At 34.9% G+C, this 27,304-nt stretch overlaps 1 protein-coding gene across 1 annotated transcript in view; it reads left to right on the top strand.

Moving 5' to 3' along the window:
• The window catches only part of CSMD1 (CUB and Sushi multiple domains 1), a 1,016,474-nt gene that overhangs the window by 792,205 nt on the left and 196,965 nt on the right, over window positions 1-27,304 (top strand). Inside the window, exons 29-33 of the mRNA XM_009885090.1 lie at window positions 1,795-1,997; window positions 10,415-10,606; window positions 12,663-12,801; window positions 17,542-17,729; window positions 20,027-20,221. Of these exons, the coding sequence (XP_009883392.1) occupies window positions 1,795-1,997; window positions 10,415-10,606; window positions 12,663-12,801; window positions 17,542-17,729; window positions 20,027-20,221 (917 nt within the window). The remainder of the gene's footprint in view (window positions 1-1,794; window positions 1,998-10,414; window positions 10,607-12,662; window positions 12,802-17,541; window positions 17,730-20,026; window positions 20,222-27,304) is intronic.

Here is a 27,304-nt window from a genome sequence, read left to right as displayed (position 1 = left end):
CTCTTCCATTATTTCATTATTAACATTTGATATATAACATTTTGAATTATGTAAGTATCAGGCTTTATTTCTCATTATCAGTTGAATAATAAGACCAGCAACATATCAGAAGACATTGAGAGTAATCAAATTTGATAAAAATGATGAGATTTTAATAAGAAGTGCATAAAGGACTGAGAAAATGCTTTATAGATAAGGACTGGAAGATTTCCCCACATAAAGAAGGCAGCATAACAAAAAAAAAAAAAGGAAGAAATTAGAAGAATACAGAAAAATGAGGGAAACACAACTAGTGACTAATGCATGAAATAAAGATACATGACAAGAGCTGAATGATGGAATCTAGAGCTTTTAGTTCTATAATGATTTATGGAAAGATGATGGAAGGATTCAAGAAGTCAGGCAGAAAGAAATTAGTAATACAAGAAAAAACTTTTTAAACAGTATTTTGTTATCAGTTTGACATACCACCAAGAAAGACTATCATACTTTGCTGTTGATGTATAGCTAAATCACTTAAGTGGAATGAATACCAATATTTAAAGACTATTTCAGCTCAGTTTTCCTGTAGCAACACACATATTCAAAAACTCTGAAATGGCAAATTCTGTTCAATATTCAAGCTAGTTTGTCCACTCCCAACAGGAATTCTCTGTGAAAGCAAGAATGTAAAAAAAATGTTTAACTTCTAACCAAGATAGATAATCTTAATTTCTGTCATTTTGAAATAGTTTATTGATACTAATATGTTTAGTGATATGCAACAGAGATTAGCTTTGTACTCCAGTGACAGGAAAGAAGTATATAATTTCTGGTGAATGTGTTACTTCAGAATATTAGCTATCTATTTTGAGCAAAAAGTTACCAAATAGTAAGATGTTTCATTATTCAGTTTATGTGGGCAATAGTTTTAACTGGTCACTTAAATGAAAATTGTTACTTTTAAAAATTAAACAGGCAAAAATATAAGCAAACCAAATTATTCACTGGGAGTGTTTTTTCATTTTTTTTATTTTCAGTAATCCCATTTCACTAAGCCGAATAATGAATTCACTTCATCATTGGTGATTTCAGTGCATCATGTACATTTAAATGACAGTTTTCAAATTAATGATTTCTAATTAATGACAAATGTAGTGAAGAAATATCAACACACAAATATTTGGGAAAAAAAAAAAAGAAGTTTTGATATTTACCTATTAGATTTCTTCAATGTTAAAAACGTAAATGGTCAGAATTTGAAGTTGATGTACGTATTTTGACTAATAACATAGCATTCTTGAACACCTTTCTAAATCTAATACTTCACTTGGAGATAAATATAGATTATTCTGTTATAATACAATTTTATATTTTATGAAATTTGGCATAAGGCAAAGATAGGACTATACATTTTCTGGTTTTGTATAGGAAAGAAAATCCCATGCTGACAGAACTGTGCTATAGATGCTACTGTCCAGTAGCTACTGCTTTTTTTCAATTGCATATAATTCAAACCGGTGTTCTTGAATAAGCCTAAAATATCCATCATAAAAGTAAGTTAATTTATAGAACAAGTACTATATGCCCCATAACAGTGTTTTCTGTAATTCAGTCATTTATGAAACAGAATAGCATCTCTCTTACAAGGTCAGCTCATCGAACAGGAAAAATGGATGACTCTTCAGAACCACCAGCCCTTCTTCGGTCCTAAACAGCATCTCAAAACTAAATACAGTTTTAGAAGGGTTGCTTGGAGTTTTGTGTTATTGAGTTTAATGAGTAACATACAGTGCTTTTACCTTCTCTTTGCAGTCTGCATTTTATTGTTTTTGACACTGAGGTTGCTCATGACATCTTGAAGGTATGGGATGGGCCTATTGAGAGCAGCATACTTCTGAAAGAATGGAGTGGCTCAGCCCTTCCAGAGGATATTCACAGCACATTCAACTCATTAACATTACAATTTGACAGTGACTTCTTCATCAGCAAATCAGGGTTCTCCATTCAGTTTTCAAGTATGTAAATATTTTTTCATCTCAAATACAATAATTATTTACACTATTTATATACATTATTCTTATAAATATGAACTGGTTTTCATCTTACAACTTCCTCAGTCTTTAAAAAAAAGAGGTTATATGATTTTAATTATTTTATATATTGTAAATAGCTTTGACTAGCCTGAATTTTTGGATTTACTTTGAATGTTTACAGTTTCTTATTCCTTGGTTTTGTACAGCAACCACATGCCTAGCATTATCTAGTTAGCATTATTTAACACGACAGAATGGGTTTGTGCATACATAAGGTTTTTTTCTGTACTGCTAGTTTTAAATGTTCCCACCAGTGCTAACTAATAACATGTTATTTTTATTTATATTTATTTATATTATTTTATTTATGTTTTATGTTGTTTGGGTTTGTTTTCTCACAACATTGGCTGCATGATGCATCATTTTTATGACCTTAACCACTGTGCGTACATGATTAAACTGGAGAAAACGTATCTCACCATATTGAAATACATTTAAAAATTTACTATTAAACTAATCAAATTAATCTTTAGGTCTAAAGTGATTGATATTGTATATGTCATAAATATTGTAAAGTTCTGTATGTGGAGTTCTTCTGTGATGGGATTACTGAAGCATTAAAGACTGATGATAGGACTGCAGGGAGAATATAATATTGTCTTTGACTCAGTCGTTGCATCCTTATATATCTAGATATAACGTACATAAGTGTACTTCTGCTCAGGAACATAGGAAAATTATGAATTAATAAAATATATGGGAATAGGAGTATTATTTAAAACCTTCTCTGTAAGTGCTGTCATTCAGAAGTAAAGGGCACTAATAAGCTCTCAGTCATTATTATTTGCATGACGAAATATACTTTGGGGGTTTCCTGGCCTCCAAGTAATGCATTTTATATTTACCTGTTTACTTCATTTTGCTTGATTTTCAGAATATTGTACTACCCAAATGACAGGCTCTTTCATCAGCCGTAAGATACCTGGTTAAAAGTAGGCAAAATGAATTAAAGACCAAAGAGCAGAACAAATACTTCTAAAATTTCTGACCAGTGTGCTATATAATATGCTGCTTTTCATGTTGTTTGAAAAAAGTTAAATTTTACACTTGTGGAAATGAAGGTGTTTTTTACTCTCTGAAAGTTAGCAAACACATTTTATGTTATATGAAAATTAATTATATGAAAATTATGAAAGGAGGAAAATATTAAAGTAGTTAGATTTGTCGACACATTCTTTGACCTTCAGTGATACTTACAGTAAGTAGGATACAATTTAATGCTTTAAGGGTGAAGAACTGATTTTGTCATCTTAGTATACTATCTGATGGATGCACTCGGTGATCATGCTGGCAATTGCAGTGTATTTCTTACTGGAATCAATTGGAATTAGTGGTGAAGAACTGAATGCCTCAGCTCAAGTAAAGGGAAAATGAAAAGTTTCATTCACCCTGCTTGAGAAGTGGGATGTTTTATTAATGTTTTAATTGTAAGGAGTAAAAAATATGGTTTAAGGAATATGTTAGCATAAATTTTAAATTATTTCTTCTAAAAATCAGAGCTTAGTTTATTTAATCTCCTTGAGGCAATGGGAAGACCACTGTGGCCTTGATTTGTAAAGGATTTAAACTAATTGAGCTATAGGTAAGTGAGGATCCTTGCATGCTTTGGTATTCATCATGTGTTCAAACTGCAAAACTGCACAGCATATTGAAATTTCACCACTTTAGTAGTTTGTAATTCAATGAATAAAGGAGTCTAAAGTTGCTTAAACCTTTTTCTGGTAGTTGCAGAAGGTGTAGATGTTTTATTACAAGTTCTATGAAAGTAACTGCTTGTTTTGTGTCTTCGTGTAACTTGAAGGATTTTCAAGTGTTTCATTTATTAATGAGTATGTTTTATTTAAATATTAATTACAATCCAAGAAGTAATCTTCAGGTGCAGAATTGCACAGGATTGGAAAACCTTCAACAATCTGTATCTCTTACACATGCAACTTCTGTATTGGATTATGCAATTGAGTTGAGTGTCTATATCAATGAACATCCAATTACGGGATCATATGAAGGATATACATCTGAGAGTGTCAGGTCAAATGAACAGTTTAAAGGCAAAGCATTAAAGTGCTAACCTTCACCTGGAGAATCTGTTTCACTGTGCTGTGAATGTGCTGATTACTTTCTCTACTTTGCACTCTAGCATGCCCTTATTGCATCTCCCTAAAAAAGAGGTGCAGTGAAAGGATAGCATGAGGTAGATGAGAAAATATCACCTATAAATTACTTACTGTTGACTGTAAATGTAATTAGAGTTTTTTTTAATGGAAAAACATAAGTGGCTGAAGCTTAAAAAATGTTTGAATACTATTAAAAGTGCCTTGTCTTACCCACTCAGCTCAGCATATAGACGGTGAGGACATGAACTGACAAGAGTGATTATGTTAATTGTAATCAGCCTAATGCTTTTCATTAAAACTTAATTACCATTTAATCATGCATAAAAGGACAAAAAATGGAGTTCACTGTACAAAATTGACCTTTACTCTGGGGGTTAAATACATTTAAACTATGTATTACAAGCCAGGGATGTCAACCAACTCTCTCTGATCACTACAGAAGAAGTGAACACACGAACGGGATAGGCAAATTTGGTGTTTGCCTTCTTTATTGCAAAGAAACAAAGTTACCGGCAGGAAAAACTTCCTACCTAAGTTAGCCATAAAAAAGAAGTTTTCTAACCTGTAGCTGTAGGTCTAGTTATGCTAACATACACTAAATCTCAAACGTCTGGACTTCTAGGAGCAGGTGAAATGAATGCTACCTGTCTTTTCACAGGTGTCTATTTGCCTTTGAGACCCCATAAAGTATCCTGGCTAGTCTCCATCTACCACTCCAGAAGGTCACACCCCATTAAGTCCTTGGTCATATCTTCCAGTCCTGTGAAGATACTTTGGATATTGTAAGGCACCTCGGATGAGACTAGCCACCTATGTTGAAACATATCAGTCTTGACCTGAATGTTTAATCTTCAGCTACTCTAGACTTCTGAAAGCCCTTGGATCCCACGCTAGTGGATGGCCCATTGCTTTCATTGACCTGAAGCTTATTTTATTGAGAGCTGGTTTATATCTAACCATATAATTTGTTTACTTGATATTAACAATACCAATAGAAGTGGCAGATAATAGGAACAGCACTGGCAGGTGCTAGTCATATTATCATTCTTATAGACTCAGTTAGCCTTATTTTAACAATACCTAATAGTACTTTTACGCTTACAGTCTAACCTGTTTTCTTGAACTAAATTCTCAGTTGTTGTAACTTAAGAGAACTGTATCCTTTTCTTAAACTAAATGATACATTCATAGTTCCTCAGCTGGTTTAATAGATTTTTCTCCTCAAGGCCGTAATACATCGAAGGATTATTTGCACTCTTCTTTTAATGAAAAATCATTTTTTGGAAATGTCTGGCTTTTTTAGAACCAGACGCATCTATGGTGGTTTTCCATGCTTACCTCTGGTTCTATGACATTGTTAATTTCTTTTAGTCATAGTATTCTGTAAGCGTACTCATTCATTAACAATATACCTATCCCTGCTTTCAAGTGAACAGAAAGGTTATCTTTTTTTTTTTTTCTGATAAGAGAACAAATGGCAAAAAGTTAATAAAGTAGTAAAGAGATTTTTCTCAATTTCTTTGTAATATTCCTATTTTATTAGAAGAACTTCAGGCACTGATTTTATCAAAAGCAAAGATACAAAATGAAGGCATTTGTATAGATGGTTTAGTCCAATTTTGCTTTGTTGTTTGCTTGCTCTCCCAATAATTTTAAAATTATTCTTGAAGTAAACACAGAAATAAGCAATGAAGAGTAAAGATGCTTGACTAAATTTTTACCTTAACAACACAAGTAATCCATTATGATAATAAAAATAAACAACTTATACCAACCATTTAATTAGAACAATTAGTTGGAAATTATTGTGTCTGATGTTGACACATCTGTTGATATCTTACTTCCTCTGACAAGACCTTAAGCATCAGCAGTTCTGTGTTTGATCGTTCCTTATGATACGGGCTTAATCTGACAAATCTGTTTAAGCAATGATGCCTGCTTCGGTCCAGTTTTGTAATTGCATTTGGTCATTTGTTTGCCTACAGCAATTCTTACAGTAACTGTCACCTATCTTGAGCTGTTACTGTTGTCTTGTAAATTGTTCTTTTGTTGCTGAGATGTCTTTTAATCACTTGCCTATTGGGCTGAGCTAGTACGTTTAAGTAGTATAGGCATTTCCATGACAGAATCTTCATTGCTAGGATTCATCATGCAATTGTTCCAGTTCGATTCACAATTAAATTACCAAGAAAAGGGGGTTAATGCAAAAATATATTTTAAAAGAAATTTACCCATGTATAATCACATATCTGCCTTACTAACTAAATTTTGGATTGAAAGAAAATGAAATCCATTAAGACATCCCTTGTTAAAAAAAATAAAAGGACATAAGACACAAGAAATCAAGATTCCCTTTTAAAGTCTGTTACCTAATCATTTCACAGTTCAGTCTCTTCTCTTGCTGTCTGTGATGCTATAAGTGTTGCATTGCATACTCACAATAACATGGTTTCATGAAACTGTGTTATAGGATTCCTGCCCATCATGTATGGATATGTATCTATGGCCTGGGCAAGGCATCCTCAGCGTCACATGGGATAGCAGTTCTTAATTTGGTTCCTGTGGAACTAAGCAGAAATGAAGCTTGTAGGTTATTTTGATGGTTGTCTCTGAACTTGTGAGCTTTTGTACTTCAACCTTAATGAAAGAGGCTGCATTAGCACTTCAGTTTCTTTTTTCTTTACAATCTTGGACAATACAAGATATTTAAATATGTGGTTGATGCTAATGTGCACAGTTCTTAGTCTGTACATTTACATATATTGCATGAGATGATACTTTTTAGAGAGCAAACACATTTCACATTTGGAGATGTTTGTTAATCTGAAATCACTGCAAATCCTATATACAATGTCTCAGCTTTGGTATCTCAAAATCCTTCTCAAAACTACTATGCTAACTACTAAACAGGGAAAGCATGTGCATTGCCTGCAATTTACAACCCTAGCTCCTGAAAAGTCTTTATTATTTTTATAACCATGTGGAGCAGAAAAATAGTCTCTCCAGCACAATACTACAGCAAATGGCTTACATGATTGTTTACCATAGACATAGTGAAATCGATATTGATGAAAGTGATGTATTTTTTTTCTTGAGCTACAATAGATTACAGGCTAAACAAACTGATAAAAAAAAGAAGTGTCCTTCATGTGAAAGATAAATTAGGCACAAATCTAACATATTGCTCACAAGGCTACAGACACACAAATATGCAGTGTGTCATTCTCAAAACCAGTCTCCTATTGATTTTCAGTGAAGTTTTAAATCAACTTTGAAAACATAATTTGGGGCCAAATCCAAAGTAAGATCTAAAATGGGATTCTGGAAGATTACTAATTTAAAAAGAATGAGGCTCAACACATTGGCTGCCAACACATGGATGTCTGAAAACTCCCAAGCAATCTGTGTTTTTTCCAGCTGCCCCTTCTTCTGGCACCTACCTCTAGGTCCAACTTTTGTGTACACAGAAGCCTGTTCCACTCTGAGCAGATGAGATGGTAGGAGATGGGAAACCTGTACAGAGTGTTACTGTATAACTCATTGAGTATTGTGTAGCTTACTGCTTAGAACACATGCAAGGACTGAGAAACAACGATTTAGTTCTTTTCCAGCTTAACGGAATTCAGATTGCCTCTCCTGGCTCTACCATTTTAGGCACTTAATTTTTCTCAGTCATTTCTAAAAAGTCTAACTATGGAATTTGGTTTGATTTATCATCCTTGATTCTAAAATGTAGTTATTTCTTACTCTGCTTTACAGCATATATGTTTTAATTGTGTTCAGCTTCAAGTTTCTGAATTCCTTAGTTTTTTGCTGAAAATTACATATGGCAATGTTGCACTACAGCATGAACTTGGCCTTTCTCATAAGTATGTAAGCTAGATATTAATTGCATGTCTATATATTAGACAGAAGAGAGCCTGTAATAAAAGAAGAGAAATGACAAAAGAACTGGTGATTTTTAATGTCTGGATTACTTATCAATGCATATAACCTCTATACCCTTTAGGTGTTTGCACAATAGCAAATGAAGCAATAGTAGACTTGTAATTTTCATGCAGTTACAGAACTTCTTGGTAACCTTCAGAGTAAAACAACTTGGAAAGGAGACAAGTTGAAAAGTTGACAGTCTGTCTAAATGTTCATTTTACTACTAGATGACACATCAGTGCTTAGATGTCTGGTGTTTTGTTTAATTAGGATGAAGTGTATTTGGCATGATAAAAAGGACGTTCGTTTCAAATACACAAAATAACTTCTAAGTCTGCAAGAACAAAAGTTTAAAGAACGTTTTGGTGCTTATTAAACATCTGTGTTTGTTTTTAAAATTTAGAACTCATATATATAAGAAATGGAGATTAACAGTGAAATGACTATTAAAAGGCATCAGTCCCTCGTAATTGGTGAATACTTTACATGGTCAAAATGGGAAAAATGTTGTTTGCAGAGATATTATATTGCATAACCTTTCAAGGAGAAAAATAAGGTATTCAGAGATTTGTTGAAAAAAGATACTAATTACAGAGGTGGGCTTATGCTCGTATACTTGAAAGAATTATGATACTTTAACAGATATGTACTATAGTGAACCATTTTTAGAGCTGTTATTGTCTGTCAAATAAGAAATAACTTCTCTGAGGTCATGACCATGCTTTCCTTCCCCTGTGGCCAAGTATACATTTAGTAAACTGCACTAATATGGGATGTCAGGTAAATTGTCAGAGTGGTGCCTGGGGAGTGCTTACACAGTACTCATTAGCAGTGACAGCCTTTAATTCTTGGATTGATGCTTATAAATTCTAGTTGAAAAAAGTCCACCACTGTTAAAAAACCTGCCATGTCTTTTACTTCATTTAGATATGGTAACCATCCCAAGGTACCAGATTTACTATTTGGGAATGGAAACAAGGTAAAAAAAAAAAAAAAAAGAATAACAAAATGTTAAACAAAACTCCTGTGTTTTTTTAGTGTGTTAGTTATCATAACCCATGAATTTTTATATAGGGATGTTTTACAATTTCTGTGACTTGCCTAAGTGACCACCTACTTATTAGAACATTCATAAAACCATTTTACCAATCTAAAATATTTGTTTCTCATTTTGCTCATTACTATTTCAACCTTTCTTTCTCCTGAAAATTTACAACACAGAAAAAAAAAAAAAAAGCGCTTTCGAGTTTTACAACTTGGTAACAGTTTCAATTTTGCAAATGTTTAGTTGCTCCTGCTGTTTGTTGTAGTGGTATACTCTCTTGGTGTGGACGGAAGGAGTAGATGCAGTTATTAATACAGAAAATGCATTACCTGCACATTATGGTCACAAAGATTGCATAGTGATGGTAGTGATGGAGGTCTTTCGTCTTATGAAAGCCTTTTGATGGTACCATTTAAAATGAGCTAAAAAAATATTTTTTAATGAAATATTAATATTTCCTGGGATTGAAACAGAAAAAATGAAAAAAAAAACAACGTAACATCCCCCCGAAAAAATAGAGCAGGGAGGGTGGACTGTTATCACTGACACATAGGGGGTATGGGAGACACTGTGCCCTTCTATTTAAAAAATAATAGAAAGTGATTATCAAACATAAAGAAATAATATTTTATGTTCTTGGTCTTTTTTTGCCTCTAATTTGTAATGCTATCTTGAACCCCAAGTACTTGAAGTGCTACATACTTCTCAAAATACAGAAAGACATAGTCACTGGTGCTGGAGAACAGCACAACCAAATACAAAACGTAATAAGGACTTACTTGTAGACACACACACACCAATATCATTAATCGTGATTGTGGCACTGGCTTTGTGACTTCTTATTTTGGCTTTTGCTCACAATTGTGGTAAGTTCTTTGAAAAAGACATATTTGGGTGGAACAGCCTGGAGTGCAATTCAGTCATTTAGGGACAGTAGCCTCCAGAGATGAGACCTTCTTTCCTTGGGAAGACTGCAATGTTTACTGCAACTTAGGTTGTTGAATACCTGAAGACAGTAGAAGAGACCTGACATTTTCCACAAATCCACAGTGGAAGTAGATTTGTGTATCCGCTTTCTGGATGATTACTTGTTTTAAGTTATACCACACTGATTGTTCTGCCTTTTTACATTAACTGATGAGTAAATAATATTGCCTCTGGTTTGAATGCTTTTGTAAAAATATTGTGCTTTTAATTTTGGATGTTTAGTATCTACACCTTAAAGCTTTTATTTCATCTTTCCCTTACAGCTTCTATTGCATCAACCTGTAACGATCCTGGGACACCACAGAATGGCACTAGATACGGAGACAGCAGAGAGCCTGGAGACACTACCACCTTTCAATGTGACCCTGGCTATCAACTTCAAGGACAGGCCAAAATTACATGTGTGCAACTGAATAACCGATTCTTCTGGCAACCTGATCCTCCTACCTGCATAGGTAATAAGATGAAATTTTAGTCTCTGTTTAAGATTAATACAGATCAGATTTCTGGTTCAACTAGTGGGCATATGATGCTCATGCTACAGTGATGCTCTTTGCAGAAGCCGGTTATTTTGTACTTATTGTTACCGACAGCCTCATTCTCAATATTAACACTATTTTTGGATGTCATTTTCTGCCTCTTTTCTATTCTTTAAACTTCATACAAGTTTAAAATTGACAAAGTCTAATAGAAATAATTAAATGGAAGAGCTGATTTATATAAAAAAAATTCTCCTTGAAATGGGCTCACTAGAATAGTCTTCTATGTAATAATGTAGTTACATAAACTAGAGTCCATTCTTTGTTCTGAAAATTTTCTGAATTCTCTTCTAGATTAAGTACCCATCCTGAGCAATCCCTAGGAAGCTAAAGATATTTTTTTCTGAAGCAGGATGCTTGTTAGCAAAGGTAGATGCAGAGAAGGAGGTTCAAGTCACAATGTTGTTGAAAGAAATTAGATATATTTCCATAACACCAGGAGGGGTGGGAGATCTTCTTTCTTTGAAATAAATTTTGATTCTTGTTCTGTAGTCCTATATGGCATAAAGATTCCTCTGAGGTTCTGGTCAGCAGACTAATAATTACAGATTTAGAAGTCTTGCTGAAATGTATTTTAAGGTCATAAGTGTAGCTCTTCTAAGATTAGAGTTAAAAAATATATGTGAAAAATTATCTGCTAGGTGTAGTAATTTTTTAAATCTGTATGATTTTGTTGCCCATTGGTTCATAATTAAATGAGGACTTATTTTAATGATCCCAAACCAGATACAATATGTTTTAATAACACTGCAATATACATAATGCTTTTTCTTTCTACAAGCCATTTTGGAGATGCTCTTTCCAAAACAGCAAATCCCCAAACTGCAGGCCGTTTCTCTAAAGTGTTTACTTATATCTCAAAAATACTGTGATACTCAGTACTCTGAAGACTGTGGGACTTCCATTCCTGATTGTCTAATTTTTTCTGCTCTATTTGTACTTTATAACTTTGATCATAGAATCATAGAATGGTTTAGGTTGGAAAGGACCTTGAAGATCATTGAGTTCCAACCCCCCTGTCATGGGCAGGGACACCTTCCACTAGACCAGGTTGCCCAAAGCCACGTCCAGCCTGGCCTTGAACACCCCCAGCGATGGGGCCTCAACAACCTCTCTGGGCAACCTGTTCCAGTGCCTTACCACCCTTAAAGTGAAAAAAACTTCTTCCTAACGTTCAATCTAAACCTGCCCTCTTCCAGTTTAAAGCTATTGCCCCTTGTCCTATCGCTACATGCCTTTGTAAAAAGTGCCTCTCCAGCTCTCCTGTAGGCCGCCTTTAGGTACTGGAAGGTGTCAATAAGATCTCCCCCGAGCCTTTTCTTCTCCAGGCTGAACAGCCCCAGCTCTCTCAGCCTCTCCTCATAGGAGAGGTGCTCCAGCTCTCGGATCATCCTCGTGGCTCTCCTCTGGACACGCTCCAGCAGGTCCATGTCCTTCTTATGTTGGGGGCTCCAGAGCTGGCTGCAGTTCTCCAGGTAGGATCTCACGAGAGTGGAGTAGAGGGGCAGAATCACCTCTGTAGTAAAAGCAGTACCTTTACTGACTGTACTAAACGTTTTTGTATTACATCTATGGTCAAAAGAAACTGCATTCTGAATCCTGCTATTGAAATTTCCCAGTTCTTAAAGTACTTTCAGTACGTAAGAAATACTTCAGCTTGATAGAGAGTAAGTAACAGCAAGTTGAATAGGACTTCTTGCCTACTTACTCTCTATCGAGCTGGACTTCTATTTAACTTCATATTTTTATTCCTTTAGAGAGAGTTTTTTTTGTGGTTCTTTTGAATATGAACAGAGCTCACATTTTTAAAGGAAAATATAAAAATGTTTCCTAGCTGGAAGTGGGAAAGCTTTGGGTTTTTTTTTGTTTTTTTTGTTTTTTTTTTAATTATTTTTACTCCTATTTAACAGCTAATAAATACTTGTGAGTTTAACATGTGACCGTATTCCTATTTCTTTTTTAATTTTGACAGCTGCATGTGGAGGAAACCTGACAGGCCCAGCAGGAGTTATTTTATCACCTAACTATCCACAGCCTTATCCTCCTGGGAAAGAATGTGACTGGAGAATAAAAGTAAACCCTGACTTTGTCATTGCCTTGATATTCAAAAGGTACCATTTCTAGATGAATGCCTCTGTTTAACAGGTTTTTAAATGTCACATCTAAAAATGGCATCATTTATCACTTCTTAAAGCTTCTAATTATATTCTCTGGCTAAGTCCTGGAGCATACATCTAATATGTGCTTTATCATTCCTTCCAAATAACATAAAAGAAAATCATTTAGTTATATGGCACTTTTGATATTGAATATATCCCTGAGCAACAAAACTTTCTGTGGCGTATGTAATAAAAATCCTCGAAAAGCAATGTCAATTTGTAGAAATGGTCGATTTATATTGTTGTACATATAGTAGAGACTTGAGCTTTAGTGGAAACTGTACTTCAGTTCTTAAAGATTTTTACAAATACAGGCTAAATACACTTTGCTTGGAGTGCATAGATCAGAATAAAAAAAAAACAGTATCTACTTAGTCAAGAGATAAAATGTCTAGATAATGTTGTCTCATAATTTTACAAAAAGTTTTATTAACTTAATGTTCCATCATCAACATATATTTGTTGCACAGATTTTTAACATAAGTTGAAGTTCAGCGATATAGTCATATTCATGTGTTCAGTTTATCATTTCTGTTTGAATCAGGTCTATATACTCATCTTGGCTGCTATATCTATGGAAGCAAATTTTTTTCTTTTATTGATTCTTTGTCCTAAGTGTGATTTTTAAGCTAAGGATGGTAACATTGCCATTGACTTCATGGGATGGTGAACAATTCTGATTCTTTTAAATACAGATGATGGTGCGTTCAGAATTTTGTTGCATTATATTTGCACTCACCAAAACAAAACAAAAAAAAAACCATTTTATTTTGTTGACTGACTGCAATGTGTTTTCTAATAAAATATTGATACACAAGAAATTAAATAATCAAAGCCTAAGGTACTTGATACTATATAATCAAGAATATGATAATCCTGTTCTTCAGGTAATTGATCAAATAGCATTAAGGGATGAGAATAGTACTCCACTAATTACACTCTTGAAACTGTCACATGGTAGGTATGTTAAGCAGCATATTTCTCTGGACTGCCTAAATAATCAACTCTAATGCTCCATTTCAAGTAAGATGAAAGAAACTTTTATTTACTCAGTAGTCAGGTTTGTTTGTGAATTCTATTTTAAGGAATACAAGTATGAGCAAAGTAATTGAATTTGCAGTTTATGGTATATTTCCAAAACATTTTATAAATAATTGCAGTCCAGTAATACACACTGGACTGCCTGAGTCTTTTCTAAAGTTGATATTCTGTGCTAGAAGTTCTTAAATTCTCCAGATAGAAATCTTCCTTTGAAAGTTGAAAGAAAAGGTTATGCCATAGCTTCCCAGGTTTTTGACACTACCTGTTACAAAACTGTCTGATGTTGGAGAATATTCTTGGAAACTCATCTATCTTCTGACTGATGGAGATATAGGGCCTTTTAAAGGTGTAGATTGTGGGGTTGTTAATCTTGTAAATATTTTTAGAAAACTGAAAAAAAAAAAAGGAAAATTGGAATACAAATTAAGGAGGAGGGGAAAAACAACACTATTATCTGTATATGTATGGGTGTCAACCAGTCAAAATGGAAAACTCACTACTTTTCCTTTTCAATAAATACTGTATTTTTAGTATAAATGGATCATAAGAGTAACATGGATTCATATTTAATGAAAAAGTGTACAAATACATCTTGGTGACTTTGTAATGGAGAAGTAAATTGACATAGTTTTACAAATATATTTAATGTTAGAATACAAATAACTGTTATAAACCCTCTCTGATTTATACAAAATGTCAGTGCTGAAATAACTCCATCTCTGCAATCCTTTCAATAACTTCCTTGATTTTCAGAACAGAATAGAATAATAGAATATTGTCAGTTGGAAGGGACCTACGACGATCATCTAGTCCAACTGCCTGACCACTTCAGTGCGGACCAAAAGTTAAGGCAGGTTGTTAAGGGCATAGTCCAAATGCCCCTTAAACACTGACAGGCTTGGGGCATTGACCGTCTTTCTAGAAAGCCTGTTCCAGTGTTTGACCACCCTCTCAGTAAAGAAATGCTTCCTAATGTCCAGTCTAGATCTCCCTTGACACAGCTTTGAACCATTCCCACGTGTCCTATCACTGGATACCAGGGAGAAGAGATCAGCACCTCCTGCTCCACTTCCACTCCTCAGGAAGCTGTAGGGAGCAAAGAGGTCACCCCTCAACATCCTTTTCTCCAAACTAGAGAAGCCCAAAGTCCTTAGCTGTTCCTCATAGGACATTCCTTCCAGACCTTTCACCAGCTTTGTTGCCCTCCTCTGGATGTTTTCAAGCACCTTCACATCCTTCTTAAATTGTGGGGTCCAGAACTGCACACAGTACTCAAGGTGAGGCTGCACCAACACTGAATACAGCAGGATAATCACCTCTTTTGACCAGCTGGTTATACCATGTTTAATGTGTCCCAGAATGCAGTTTGCCCTCTTGGCTGCCAGGGCCCACTACTGACTCATATTGAGCCTGCTGTTGACCAGCGCCCCCAGATCCCTTTCTGCAGGGCTGTTTTCCAACCACTCCTCTCCCAATTTATAATTGTTCCCAGCATTACTCAGTCCCAGGTGCAGAATCCAACATTTTTTCTTGTTAAATTTCACCCCATTAATCATAGCCTAATGTTCCAATCTCTCTAGTTCCCTCTGCAAGTCCTCCTCACCCCCAAGAAAGTCAACAGCCCCTCCCAGTTTGGTATCATCAACAAATTTGCTAATGGCACATTCAACTCCTGCATCCAGATCATTGATAAATATATTGAACAGAACTGTCCCTAGAATTGAACCCTGAGGAACACCGCTGGTGGCAGGTCACTAGCCAGATGTAGCCCCATTCACTACACCCCTTTGAGCTCTGCCATTCAGCCAGTTCTTCACCCAGAACATCATGAACCCACCCACCATACAGCTGGACAACTTGTCCAGAAGGATGCTGTGAGGGACAGTATCAAAAGCCTTACTAAAATCTAGAAAAACTACATCTACCACCTTCCCTTCATCCACTAGATGGGTGACCTTATCATAGAAGGATATCTAATTAGTTAAACAGGACTTTCCTTTTGTGAACCCATGTTGACTGTGTCCGATGATTGCATTATTCTTTAAATGGCTTTTAATAGTAGCCAGTATAATCTTCTCCATAATTTTTCCAGGAACTGAGTTTAGACTAATGGGTCTGTAGTTCCCTGAGTTCCCTCACACCGTTTTTGTTGATTGAAATAATATTGGCTAGCTTCCAGTCAGCAGGGACTTCCCCAGAGCCTCAAGACCTTTGGTAGGTGGTCAAGAGGTGTAGCATTTCTTTGACATCTACAAAATCTACTTTCTTAACATAACATTTTCTGTTCATTTTCTCTAATTTTTTTCATTCTTAGACAGTATGCTACAGCTAAGACCTGCACTATTCTCGTGGAACTAGCTTTGAGAAGACAGCAGTGTCTGCATAGGATGAGAATGTGGGCTGAGAATAGAGATGCAATATATTTTGTCAAATGTTTGTTGGCTACAGAAAGATTGAAACCCATTGTCCTGCACTATTTGCTTTTCCTTGGCTTTGGTCTTTAGACTGTTCTTTCTTTTAATGCTTTTAACTGTCAACTAAAAATTCTCTGTCTTTGCAGAAGTTTCAAAACACTTTTCTGGCTTCTCTTACCTCTTTAAAATAGGGCATAAAATATTCATTATATGAACCTATTTCCATTTGACATTACTTAGGCAATTTTTTTTGTGCTGACTTCTTAGCTTAAGATATTGTTCCTTTTTGTTTTACATGATTTGGAAAAGTTTGTGTCTAACAGTACTACCTGATGTAACAGAAAGAAACACAGCTGACCAGCGCACTTGCGAAAAAGCCAAATATTTATTTATTTTGTTTTACAAAGATAATTAGAAAGAAAAAAATCCACTCACTTGACTGAGTCCTTGCCTGCTTTTTTTAATGTAGTTTTACTTTTCCTATATTTTCTTCAGTGTTCCTAGTATATCGTTTTATCTAGCTCTGTATAAATTTCTCATGTAAAAGCCTGTGTTTTTATCTTTATGTTGTCTCAGAAGTCATCTCAATTCAATTCCTCTGAAAGACATTTCATTCATAATATCTTCATAATTGCTTTGTATAAACATACAAATGTAATCAAATATGGCATAGCATTGATGGTTTAGTGTGAATAATTATTCACTTTAATTTATCATAATTCTCTGATATAATTTGGGTAGGAACAAAGGCAAGTTCCAGGATGGTGGTCTGTCCATTTGAAAGCATTTTATTTCTAAAATAGTGAATTTATGTTTGCAATAGGTGAATTTAATATCAGCCAGTTTAGCCAACTAAAAGCTGGACTTCTAATTTAGTCTAGTTGTTGGGATCATTCCTGTGGTCACTGCTAGGAGACAACCTTTCTGTAGCAGGTGATTCATTCCATCTTGAGAAAGGTGTTTAAGATACGTGGGAGGATGTGCTTCTTTTTCATTGGCTGTAGACAGAGCCTGCTTGATGGCCTGATAGTAGATCATTTGGAAAGCTGAAGGTGTTCAAATCAATGGTAAAGAGAACTCCATTGACAATAAATTTTCACTGTGAATCATATTTTAAAAGACTTTTATTTCTGGAGAAGAAAATGTGTTAGGCAGAAGATTGGCAGCCACAGTCACAGTAGCGTTTAACTCATGAAAAAGAAATGAAGACTTAATTCTCTTTTTCCTTTATTTTCAGTTTCAATATGGAACCCAGTTATGATTTTCTACATATTTATGAAGGGGAAGATTCCAACAGTCCTCTAATTGGCAGTTTTCAAGGCTCACAGGCTCCTGAAAGAATAGAGAGCAGTGGTAACAGTCTGTTTCTGGCTTTTCGCAGTGATGCTTCTGTTGGAATGTCAGGATTTGCCATTGACTATAAAGGTACGGTTATTACCATGATCTACGGAAACGTAAAGGGAAATAAATGTTATTTAGTATTTATTGAGACTCAAATCTGTTTAATTCTAGATGCACCCATACTGAACTGCCAAATACCTTTTTGCAATGATGTAGATTTTAAAAACTATTTTCCGTATATGTGTGGAGGAACACAGAAATCCTCTTTCATGAAATCTCTTTCACATTACTTATGCACATTTTCATCTTCCAGAAAAAAAAAAGTAGGGATAGAAGATGCACATCAAAAGTAGCATTTGGAAAAGAGTTGTAGAATAATGGAATTGTCTTAGCCAATTAGAATACATGACTGCTTATACTTCCTTGCTGATACATACCAGTATATTTTCCTTTCCACTTTGCTGTTGAAACTACATACATATTTTTTAATAACTACTGCAGGACAATATTTGCATTTTTTTGGGGGGTAGTTATTACTAGCCAGAGATGGGTTGTGCTGACTGTTTATTAAAGACACACACTCACTTTAAATGCTGGTTTCTTTTCTGGTCGCAGATGCTGTCTCTGACTTGATTGTCATCTCTGCTGAGATTTATCAAGCTATTTTTCATCAGCAGAGGTGCTGACTCAGCTTCTTATTCTTGACAATGGAAGTAAACCACATTAATGACAAAAATGAAGCAACAAAAATATCTAAAGAATATAGAAATAAAATATAAATGTAAGAGAGGGAGGTTAAAAAGAACTATTAAATCATTTTTATATTTAGTCTTTATCTTCCATCCAGCATCATGCATTATTCTCCATGTTGGAAACCTTTTCTTCGCAAAATGATTGTCATGTTGCGATAGATGGAATCTCAGTCTGTTCCTATCTAAACTTGAAACAAAATATAAATAAAATGGGAAAACAATTTGTTCCAGAAAGCCTTGTTGGCCTGCAAGGAAAGAAAATGACAAGTTGAGCAGGAGGAGATAAAGAGATAAAGTTGCCCGTTGGAAACGTGCATACACATATTTGCTCTGTGGGTATTTTCTGTTCTCGGCATAGTCTGATATGTGTGCCTCTGTGCAACCAGCAGTTGAATGAAATAATAAGAGAATAAAAATATAACATCTAAGAGCAGAACAGTATATTTAAAAAAGTTATATTCAATGGGCAGTATGCTTGTGCCTAGTAATTCAATATGTTTATTAAGTACGTTATTTAATATTTTATATAAAAGTTATTACTTTAGATGTCTGATGATGGACATCCAGTTTTGCTTTCTTATAATATCCCTTAAGTATTTCATTAAAATACATACTTTATTAACATTTAATAAGGGAAGGAAGCATGCTGTAAACTTTGACTATGAATTTGCTTCTGGAATTTTTTAATAAAAAATATTTGCCTCCTGTAATGAACTTCATTTATGTTAGGTGCATCCTTCCCTCCTAAAGAGTTCACCTATTTAGCAAAATACTGCTTATAGAAGCAATATTACACAATATTTTCATAGATTTTAAAGGGACTGAGCTTTGTTTAATCCTTTTCTAAGAAAAAGTGTTGCATAGTTGTCAACAGCACAGTAATACTAATATTTTGGTTTCATTTACCTAGTTATAAAGAATGTTCTATGCCTAAATCCTTCCCATTTGAAGATCATCTCAATCATATTCTCGAAACAAATTAATTTCTAATATGAATTATTTCTCCAATCCCTTTTCTTTGTATTTTAACTTGCCAAAGATGATGAATGAAATCCTAGTCTTGTTAAAATCAAAGTCTATGCTCATATTGACTGAAAGATTTTGTGCCTATTAGCTCATGCCAGTAAAGAACTGTTGTGCTTATTTTGTCAGCCTTCAACCTCCAGTTATTATTAGATCTTCTTAAATATGAAGCATAAAGGAACAATACATTTTTCATGTTTAAATTGTTCCACAGTATGGCAGCTTTCTAATCAGAAGTTACTGAGTTCTGAGCATGATACTGGGTTAAAAAACATAATAGTGTAAGTAGTGAATTCTAGAAATGGTAGTTTTTCTTCTACACTACTAAACTTCATTGGAGTCATTCTGCTTTTGGACAGTTCTACTAGAAAAAGGTAGGAAGAAAATGCTGTTGGTCAGATCCTTTCAGTATAATTTCCTTGACCAGATATTCAATCTAATGTGAACATCAATGATCTTTTTTAGTAAGCATACAGAAACAGGAAAAATATTTTAATAAGGTGATGAAAAATGTAAACTGACTGGAAAAAAAAACACTGATAATTGCTCATTTTTTTTTTTTTTAATTGGAAATGTATATAGATTTACTTTAATTCATTTTAACAGAAAAGCCACGGGAAGCTTGTTTTGATCCTGGAAACATCATGAATGGGACAAGAATTGGAACAGACTTTAAGCTTGGTTCAACTATTACTTACCAGTGTGATTCTGGATATAAAATTATTGATCCTTCAACTATAACGTGTGTAATTGGTGCAGATGGGAAGCCAGCATGGAACAGAGCGTTGCCATCTTGTAATGGTACGTACTATTTTCTTACCACTTCCCTTGTCCCCACAGCGAATTCAGATTTTCTCAGTCCCTGAGGCTAATGATACTATTTCTATGCATATAGCTTGTATTGAAAAAAAATCTGAAGTTAAAAAATAAAAATTAGCATATGAGTTTTGGATTATAGCTTGATCATTAATGTATTGTTTTAACTATTTAAAAATAAATTTAAATTTTGAAATCAACACATATTGTTATGTTCATAATAATAATTACAATGTAATATGTAAGCGTCCATGGTTTCCTCTTTACATTAATTTCAGTGGAAGGCTTTGAGATCTATATAAGAATCCATATAAAATAGACTAAATACTAATTATGAATTATTACTGGCCTATCCATTGTTTTTTTTTCTATTTATTTTCTTTGTATGTCTGTTGCCAATTTATTGTTTCTTAGACTGCAAGTAGAGGCAGTCCCTTCAACAAAATGGAGCTTCAATGTATGACTGATTTATAATAATAGGGATTTATCTGTGCTCCCACATAGTCTGAAGATGTATTATTTTTAGGTATTGCCTTCCTAGTGATAGTAATTTAGAACTGCATTTTAAAAGGATGCAACAACTTAGACTATGCATATACTATTTGAATTGTGCTCAGAGCAAGAACTGGGGACTGGAAGTTGTTGGACTATTTCCAGGCATGATTTTGGTCCAGACCTTATAGCACTCTTTAAAATTTCTTAGTCACAGTGCAGGAGAAAGCATGGAACATAGGCAGTTCCCAGTCAGCCACCTGCATATGTTTCTGAAAGTGAGAATAGTGGTACTAGTACTAGTACTTACAGGTATTAGCTGTGGCCAATCATGCTGTTTTGTTTCAAGGCCAAAGATTAGGCTCTTGTACTGTTTAGTGTCCATTGTAGCCATAGCCTAAGTCTATGTCTATACTCCTAAAGAAAAAAGGCATGGCGAGCTGATGCAGTGGGTTACTGACTATCCATAATGCTTAATTGCTACTTCTCTCCATGATTTAAGCTATGAAAACACCACTCTACTAGACTTCTAGACCAGGGACACCTCCCACTAGACCAGGTTGCCCAGGGCCACGTCCAGCCTGGCCTTGAACACCTCCAGGGATGGGGCCTCAACAACCTCTCTGGGCAACCTGTTCCAGTGCCTTACCACCCTTAAAGTGAAAAACTTCTTCCTAATGTTTAATGTAAACCTGCCCTCTTCCAGTTTATAGCCATTCCCCCTCGTCCTGTCACTACATGCCCTAGTAAAAAGTCACAGAATCACAGAATGGTTAGGGTTGGAAGGGACCTCTGGAGATCATCTAGTCCAACCCCCCTGCCAGAGCAGGGTCACCTACAGCAGGTTGCACAGGACAGCGTCCAGGTGGGTTTTGAATGTCTCCAGAGTGGGAGACTCCACCACCTCTCTGGGCAGCCTGTGCCAGTGCTCCACTACCCTCAAAGTAAAGAAGTTCCTTCTCATGTTAAGATGGAACTTCCTATGTTCAAGTTTATGCCCATTACCCCTCGTCCTATCACTGGGCGCCACTGAAAAAAGACTGCTCCCATCCCCCTGGCATCCTCCCATTAGGTATTTGTAAGTATAAGTCCTTCCCCAGCTCTCCTGTAGGCCGCCTTTAGGTACTGGAAGGTGTCAATAAGATCTCCCCGGAGCCTTCTCTTCTCCAGGCTGAACAGCCCCAGCTCTCTCAGCCTCTCCTCATAGGAGAGGTGCTCCAGCCCTCGGATCATATGCCTATAAATACACATACACACACACACATATTTTTATTTATATTTATATAAACACACACATGCACACATACATATGCACACATACATATATGTCATTTAAACTCATTTTTTCAGAGGTGGGCAAAATATCCCCAGAATTATGGATGATGCCAATTTAAGGAAAGGCGTGGAGATTGTAGAACCACTCTAACAAATCCCAGTAATTTACCAATGAAACAGAGAACCCAGAATAATGCAAAAGTGTGCAACACTTACTTTCAAGCCTTTCAGATTACAGCAACAGGTCAACAGCTGTGTCCTAAAGAGATTTACCCACAAAAAAGTAAATTAGTCCAGACACGTTTTAAATATTTATAATATTGTTATAAACCTATGATTATTATGTATACTTATACCTATTATTATTATTGTTGTTGTCGTTTTGTTGTTTTCATTGGTTTTATTATTATTATTCATTTGAATCACAGGATATTAAAGTATCAATTTGTGTAGATTTTAATTTAATACCTGCAAAGTGTCGCTCTGAGAGCACTGACAGATCTTAATTTCCCTAGCCAGCTTCAGATGGGATCTCCACTTCCAACCCCTGCCCAAAGGCCCAGGAGCTCTATTTAAACTCAGCCCTGAGCCTTCATTCCCTGCCTGAATTATGTTATATGTACCTGTTTAAAGCTCTGTTTCTGCCCTTGCCTTCTGGATGATCCTCAAACCTACACTGTAGTTAGCATATCTCCTGGATGGACCCCTGTACGTATTATCACTGAAGTTGGAAGGGACCTCTGGAGATCACCTACTCCAACCTCCTTGCTCAAGCAAGGTCATCTAGAAAAGACTGCCCAGGACTTTGTCAGGTTGGGTTTTAAGTGTCTCCATGGATGGAGACTCCACAACCTTTCTGGGCAACCCGTGCTAGTTTTACTACCACTACCCTCACAGTAGAAAAGTGTTTTCTTGTGTTAGGATGGAATGTCATGTGTTTTGATTCATGATCATTATTCTGTGAGTGGAAACTACCAAGAAGAGTCGGGATCCTCCCTCTTCTTCATTCCTCCATCAAGTATTTATACACATTGATAAGATTCCCCTGAACCTTCTATTTCCTAGGCTAAACAGTCACAGCTCTCTCAGCATCAGTTCATATGAAAGATGTACCAGTCTATTGATCACCTTCATGGTTCTTCACTGGACTCACTCCACTAAGTCCAGGTATTTCTTGTACTGGGGAGCCCAGAACTGGACACAGCACTCCAGATGTAGCCTCACCAGTGCTAAGCAGAGGGGAAGGATCACCTTCCTTGATGTTTTGGCAAATGATCTTCCTAACACTTAGCTCAAGAGGCCAGTGACCACATTTGCTGTAAGGGGACATTGCTGGCTCATGTTGAGCTTGTTAACCACCATTAACAAAAAAGTGGAATTCGGATGGATGTTTTTATCTCAGTGGTTGTTGATTCGATAACTTTGGTTTTTAAAAGATTTTAGAGAAAAACAGCAAGAGCTTTTTCCCTCCATATGGTGGATATTTAGAGCACAGGAAACAGCAGGATGAATTGTTTTACTTATAAAGAGTTCAGAATGCAGCTTTTGCTGTGACATTGCAATAGCTTAGCTTTAATACGTTATGAAAGTACACTTGTAGAACAATTATATTTTGTATTATTTAAGAACTCCTTATAAATCACTGACTAGTGTAGAAAAAGAAAAAGACCTGTGATTCACTATGCAAACTGATATCTTATTTTTTTGGCTGTTTGTGTCTTTGACACAAAATTCAAATTTAAATTTAAAAATCAACATTTATGTTCTTAAACTTTGTAATCAGAATGAACATCTTATTTCTTAAGACATAATTTGCTATTAAAATAATATCTATTATTATAACACTTTATAAAATATTAAATAAAAAAATACCAGAAATGTTCTTTTGAATCCTCCAGTTTTTACACCTAGAAATAAAGGTCTAGAACAAACAGACAGAGCTTCTAAAAAAATAACCTGTATTTTAACAAAATAGACATCAATATCTCATACTGAATTCACTTTGAGGATCTTCCAATAGATAATTAAAGATCTAAAATTTTACAGGAAATTATTTTTTAATATAAATCATTTAGTACTTTATTGACAGTAACTTTTATATGTAATTTTCTTTTGTTTTGCTAAAATTGTTCTATTATGTACAACACAAATGCTGAAACAAGGGATAGAGTATAAATGTTAGCCATAGCTCTGAGACGTCCTTTTAATTTTCTGCCTCAATAACTATAATTCTTATTCCAAGGTGACAATTAATGCAGTATTGAGATGCTTGTAATATCTATTCAGAATAACACTGGGTGTCTAAAGAATCAAAATTAGTAACTGAAAGATTGAATATCTTGACACTATTAAATCTGAGTACATCTATGCTGGAATATACATTTGCGGAAGTACTTGAGGTCTGTTTATCTAGTACAGCTTAGTGTGTGTTCCAATTTAAAAAACATACTAATGACTTCAGTTAAGGTATAGAGGTTTTTAAAGTATCATTTACATGGCTACTACACTTGTATCTCTAGTATGGAGTAAACCATGCTAGATAAATAAAAATTCATCTATTTATACTCCTTTGTGGAGTCTTCAATAACTCTTTAATAAAATAGACTTGATTTATGAGAAGAACAGAACTCTTAAATTGTGGATTATAATGGAACCACAGATTACTGAGGACTGCATGAGCTCTTTGGATCACCATAGGTCTTATTGTACCATAGTACTGTAATGATGGCTGTGCCAAAGATCCAAAGGAAGTAGAGTGAAGAACCCTTCTTTTTTGTCACAGGACATGGTTTTAAATAAAATTGAGACACTGATAATTTAAAGTAAAAGAGCAATCATGTGAGTAGAAAGTATAAACAAAATAAATTATTTTATGTTTATAGACTTGAAATACAGATCCATTATATAAAACATATATATGGACATAATTTTAACGGTAGGAGTAGTATAGGAGGCCAGAACCAAAATACACCCACAATCACTTTTGTTCTTATGTAAAGCCCTCTTGAAATGTACAACTTAACCCAATCAAAACTGAAAATATCAAGCAAAAATGCTCATGACACAATTTTAGTAAAATGTTCTGAGTTTATATTTCTTTGTTTTCCTGATAGCTAATTTCCCCTTTTTGAAATTCTTTAAAATAATGGATAAAAAACATTACAAAATTTGAAGCATGAAAAATGGAAAACAACCTAAAATGAGTGCTGAGATCCTAAGAATCCCTGAAAATGACGCACTTAGTTCTTTAAGTCAATTACCCTAATTGAGTGAATTAATTCAACTTTATTTATTTGTGGTGTGTTTTTTATTGGTTTTTTTTTAGGTAGCATTTTACAGTCAGACATGATGAAAATAAATTTCATATTTATCTAGGTAACAGTTGGCAACTGCAGGTAGGTATATTCTGAAACACTAATGGCAAGTTTCAGGCATAATGTTTTCATTATTAGTTTCACAGTCCTTAATGAAGTTATTAAAATACATCCTCTGAAAATGTGGGTTTTGCTCACTAAAACAAACATTACTTATAGTCAAAACGGAGAGCTCTGTTTAGGGTATGTTTGACTGCCACAGCACTGCACTGATAAATTTTACAGCCTTAACCCACAAGAGAAATTTCCTGGCATCTTTTTTAGCCTAAGCACTCACAGGCTTTCCTTACAGAGTGGGTATACTACAAAGATGTAATCATAAAAATTATCAAAGATCTTATCAGAAACATATTTAAAAAGAGTAAAAATACATTTTAGAAAGGAACAGTTTTATAACTCCATAACTTTTGAATTTGTTTTAAATTAAGCATAAGTGATATACTTTCATTCCAGTGAAATATTCATGACTTGAGAACTTCATCCTATAATTACAAGATAGACTTTGTGGCTTAGTTTCTGGTATCCTCAAAGCAAGAAGAGAAAAAAAAAAAAAAAAAGATTTTAAATTCATGGCATGAACTGATTCCTTGTGATATTTGAGTTTCACTTCAACCACATAATCCTATTCAGCCTACTGACAGATTAAACTTCTCATCTTCTATCATTACATTGGATTTTTGAATAATTCATGTAAGCAGCTAAGAGAAGACACAGATTTGTAGTATTAATTGCTGCCTGTATAAGGGAGTTAAACTTGTAGAGATATTTCAAGTGCAATTTTAAAGCCCAGTTGCTGTCAGGGAGAAGAAAGAGCAGGTCTGCTCCACAAGGACAGATAAGCCAGGAGCTGAGGATGACCGAAGTGCAGGCTGTGCTGTCACTCACTGGATACAGTCCCGCAGCACATCAGCTGGGTCAGCAGAGCTGGGAGCTGGTAACAGGGTCCTTTGATAGCCCCAGACCAATGAGCTTGTCCACCTGGACCTCTGGTCCTTCTCCTCAGAGCTGCTTTTCAGGCAGTTGTTAAAATGTAATTGGCTATATGTAAGATTCCCAGAGGAATAACGTTGCTTTACTTTGCTCCTTATAGTAGAAAGTAATTGTTTAGATTATGCAATGATTTTTTCCTTGCTTAAAAACAAAAGTAATGCGACTGTTCTATTTTTAATAATTTTGTTTATCTATTTATTTTTAAAATAATTTCATTATTGGATTCTTGGATAAAATAACAGTGTATGAAAATCTTTTATTCTTGTAAAATCAATAGTTTTTAGTTGCGTTTGATGAAATCATTTGACTCCCCCCCCCAAAAAAAAGAGCACTGGATTGCACGTAGTTAATGTAATTATCATAAGATTAGATTTTCATTAAGTTTTTGATTGGAAGCCAAGCCTTTCCATTACCTCTTAAAAGTTGAGAAGAGTGGCAACAACATTTTGTTTTCATTGTGTAGAGATGTATTTTCTCAATATCCAACAGAAGGAGATATTTTAACTTAAAAATAGCCACTCCTTATGTCTGCTGTTTCTCCAAAAGCACATATCCCTTTATCCACTCCCTGCTTTGGCTTTTCCTGAGAAATTCTTGAGACACAGATTTCCTATGATGTAGTGATTTCAGTTATAATTGGTAAATTCAGCAGTCCCTCAGCATGCCACTGTTATTGCCCACACGTGGAAGGAACATACCATGCATGCTTGTTCAGTTTCTTCTCATTATATGTGCAGAACTGCTACTTACATAATGCCTGACTCGTCTTGAAGTCTGGGGCTCCACCGTTCATATAATATCCCTTCTAACTTCTGTAGCTGAAAGAGTTTCTCTTACTCTTTCTTTATCTGCTCTGCTATATATATGCATGAATCTGAATATTTTTTACATGTATAATCTGTATGCTCTTTTGATAATCATCTAGGCGGTTACGAAA

This window comes from Charadrius vociferus, unplaced genomic scaffold (genome assembly GCF_000708025.1).
Source record: "Charadrius vociferus isolate BGI_N301 unplaced genomic scaffold, ASM70802v2 scaffold345, whole genome shotgun sequence".
Taxonomy (NCBI): Eukaryota; Metazoa; Chordata; class Aves; order Charadriiformes; family Charadriidae; genus Charadrius; species Charadrius vociferus.
The sequence above is the reverse complement of the archived record's forward strand: the minus strand, read 5'-3'. Positions and strand labels throughout refer to the sequence as shown.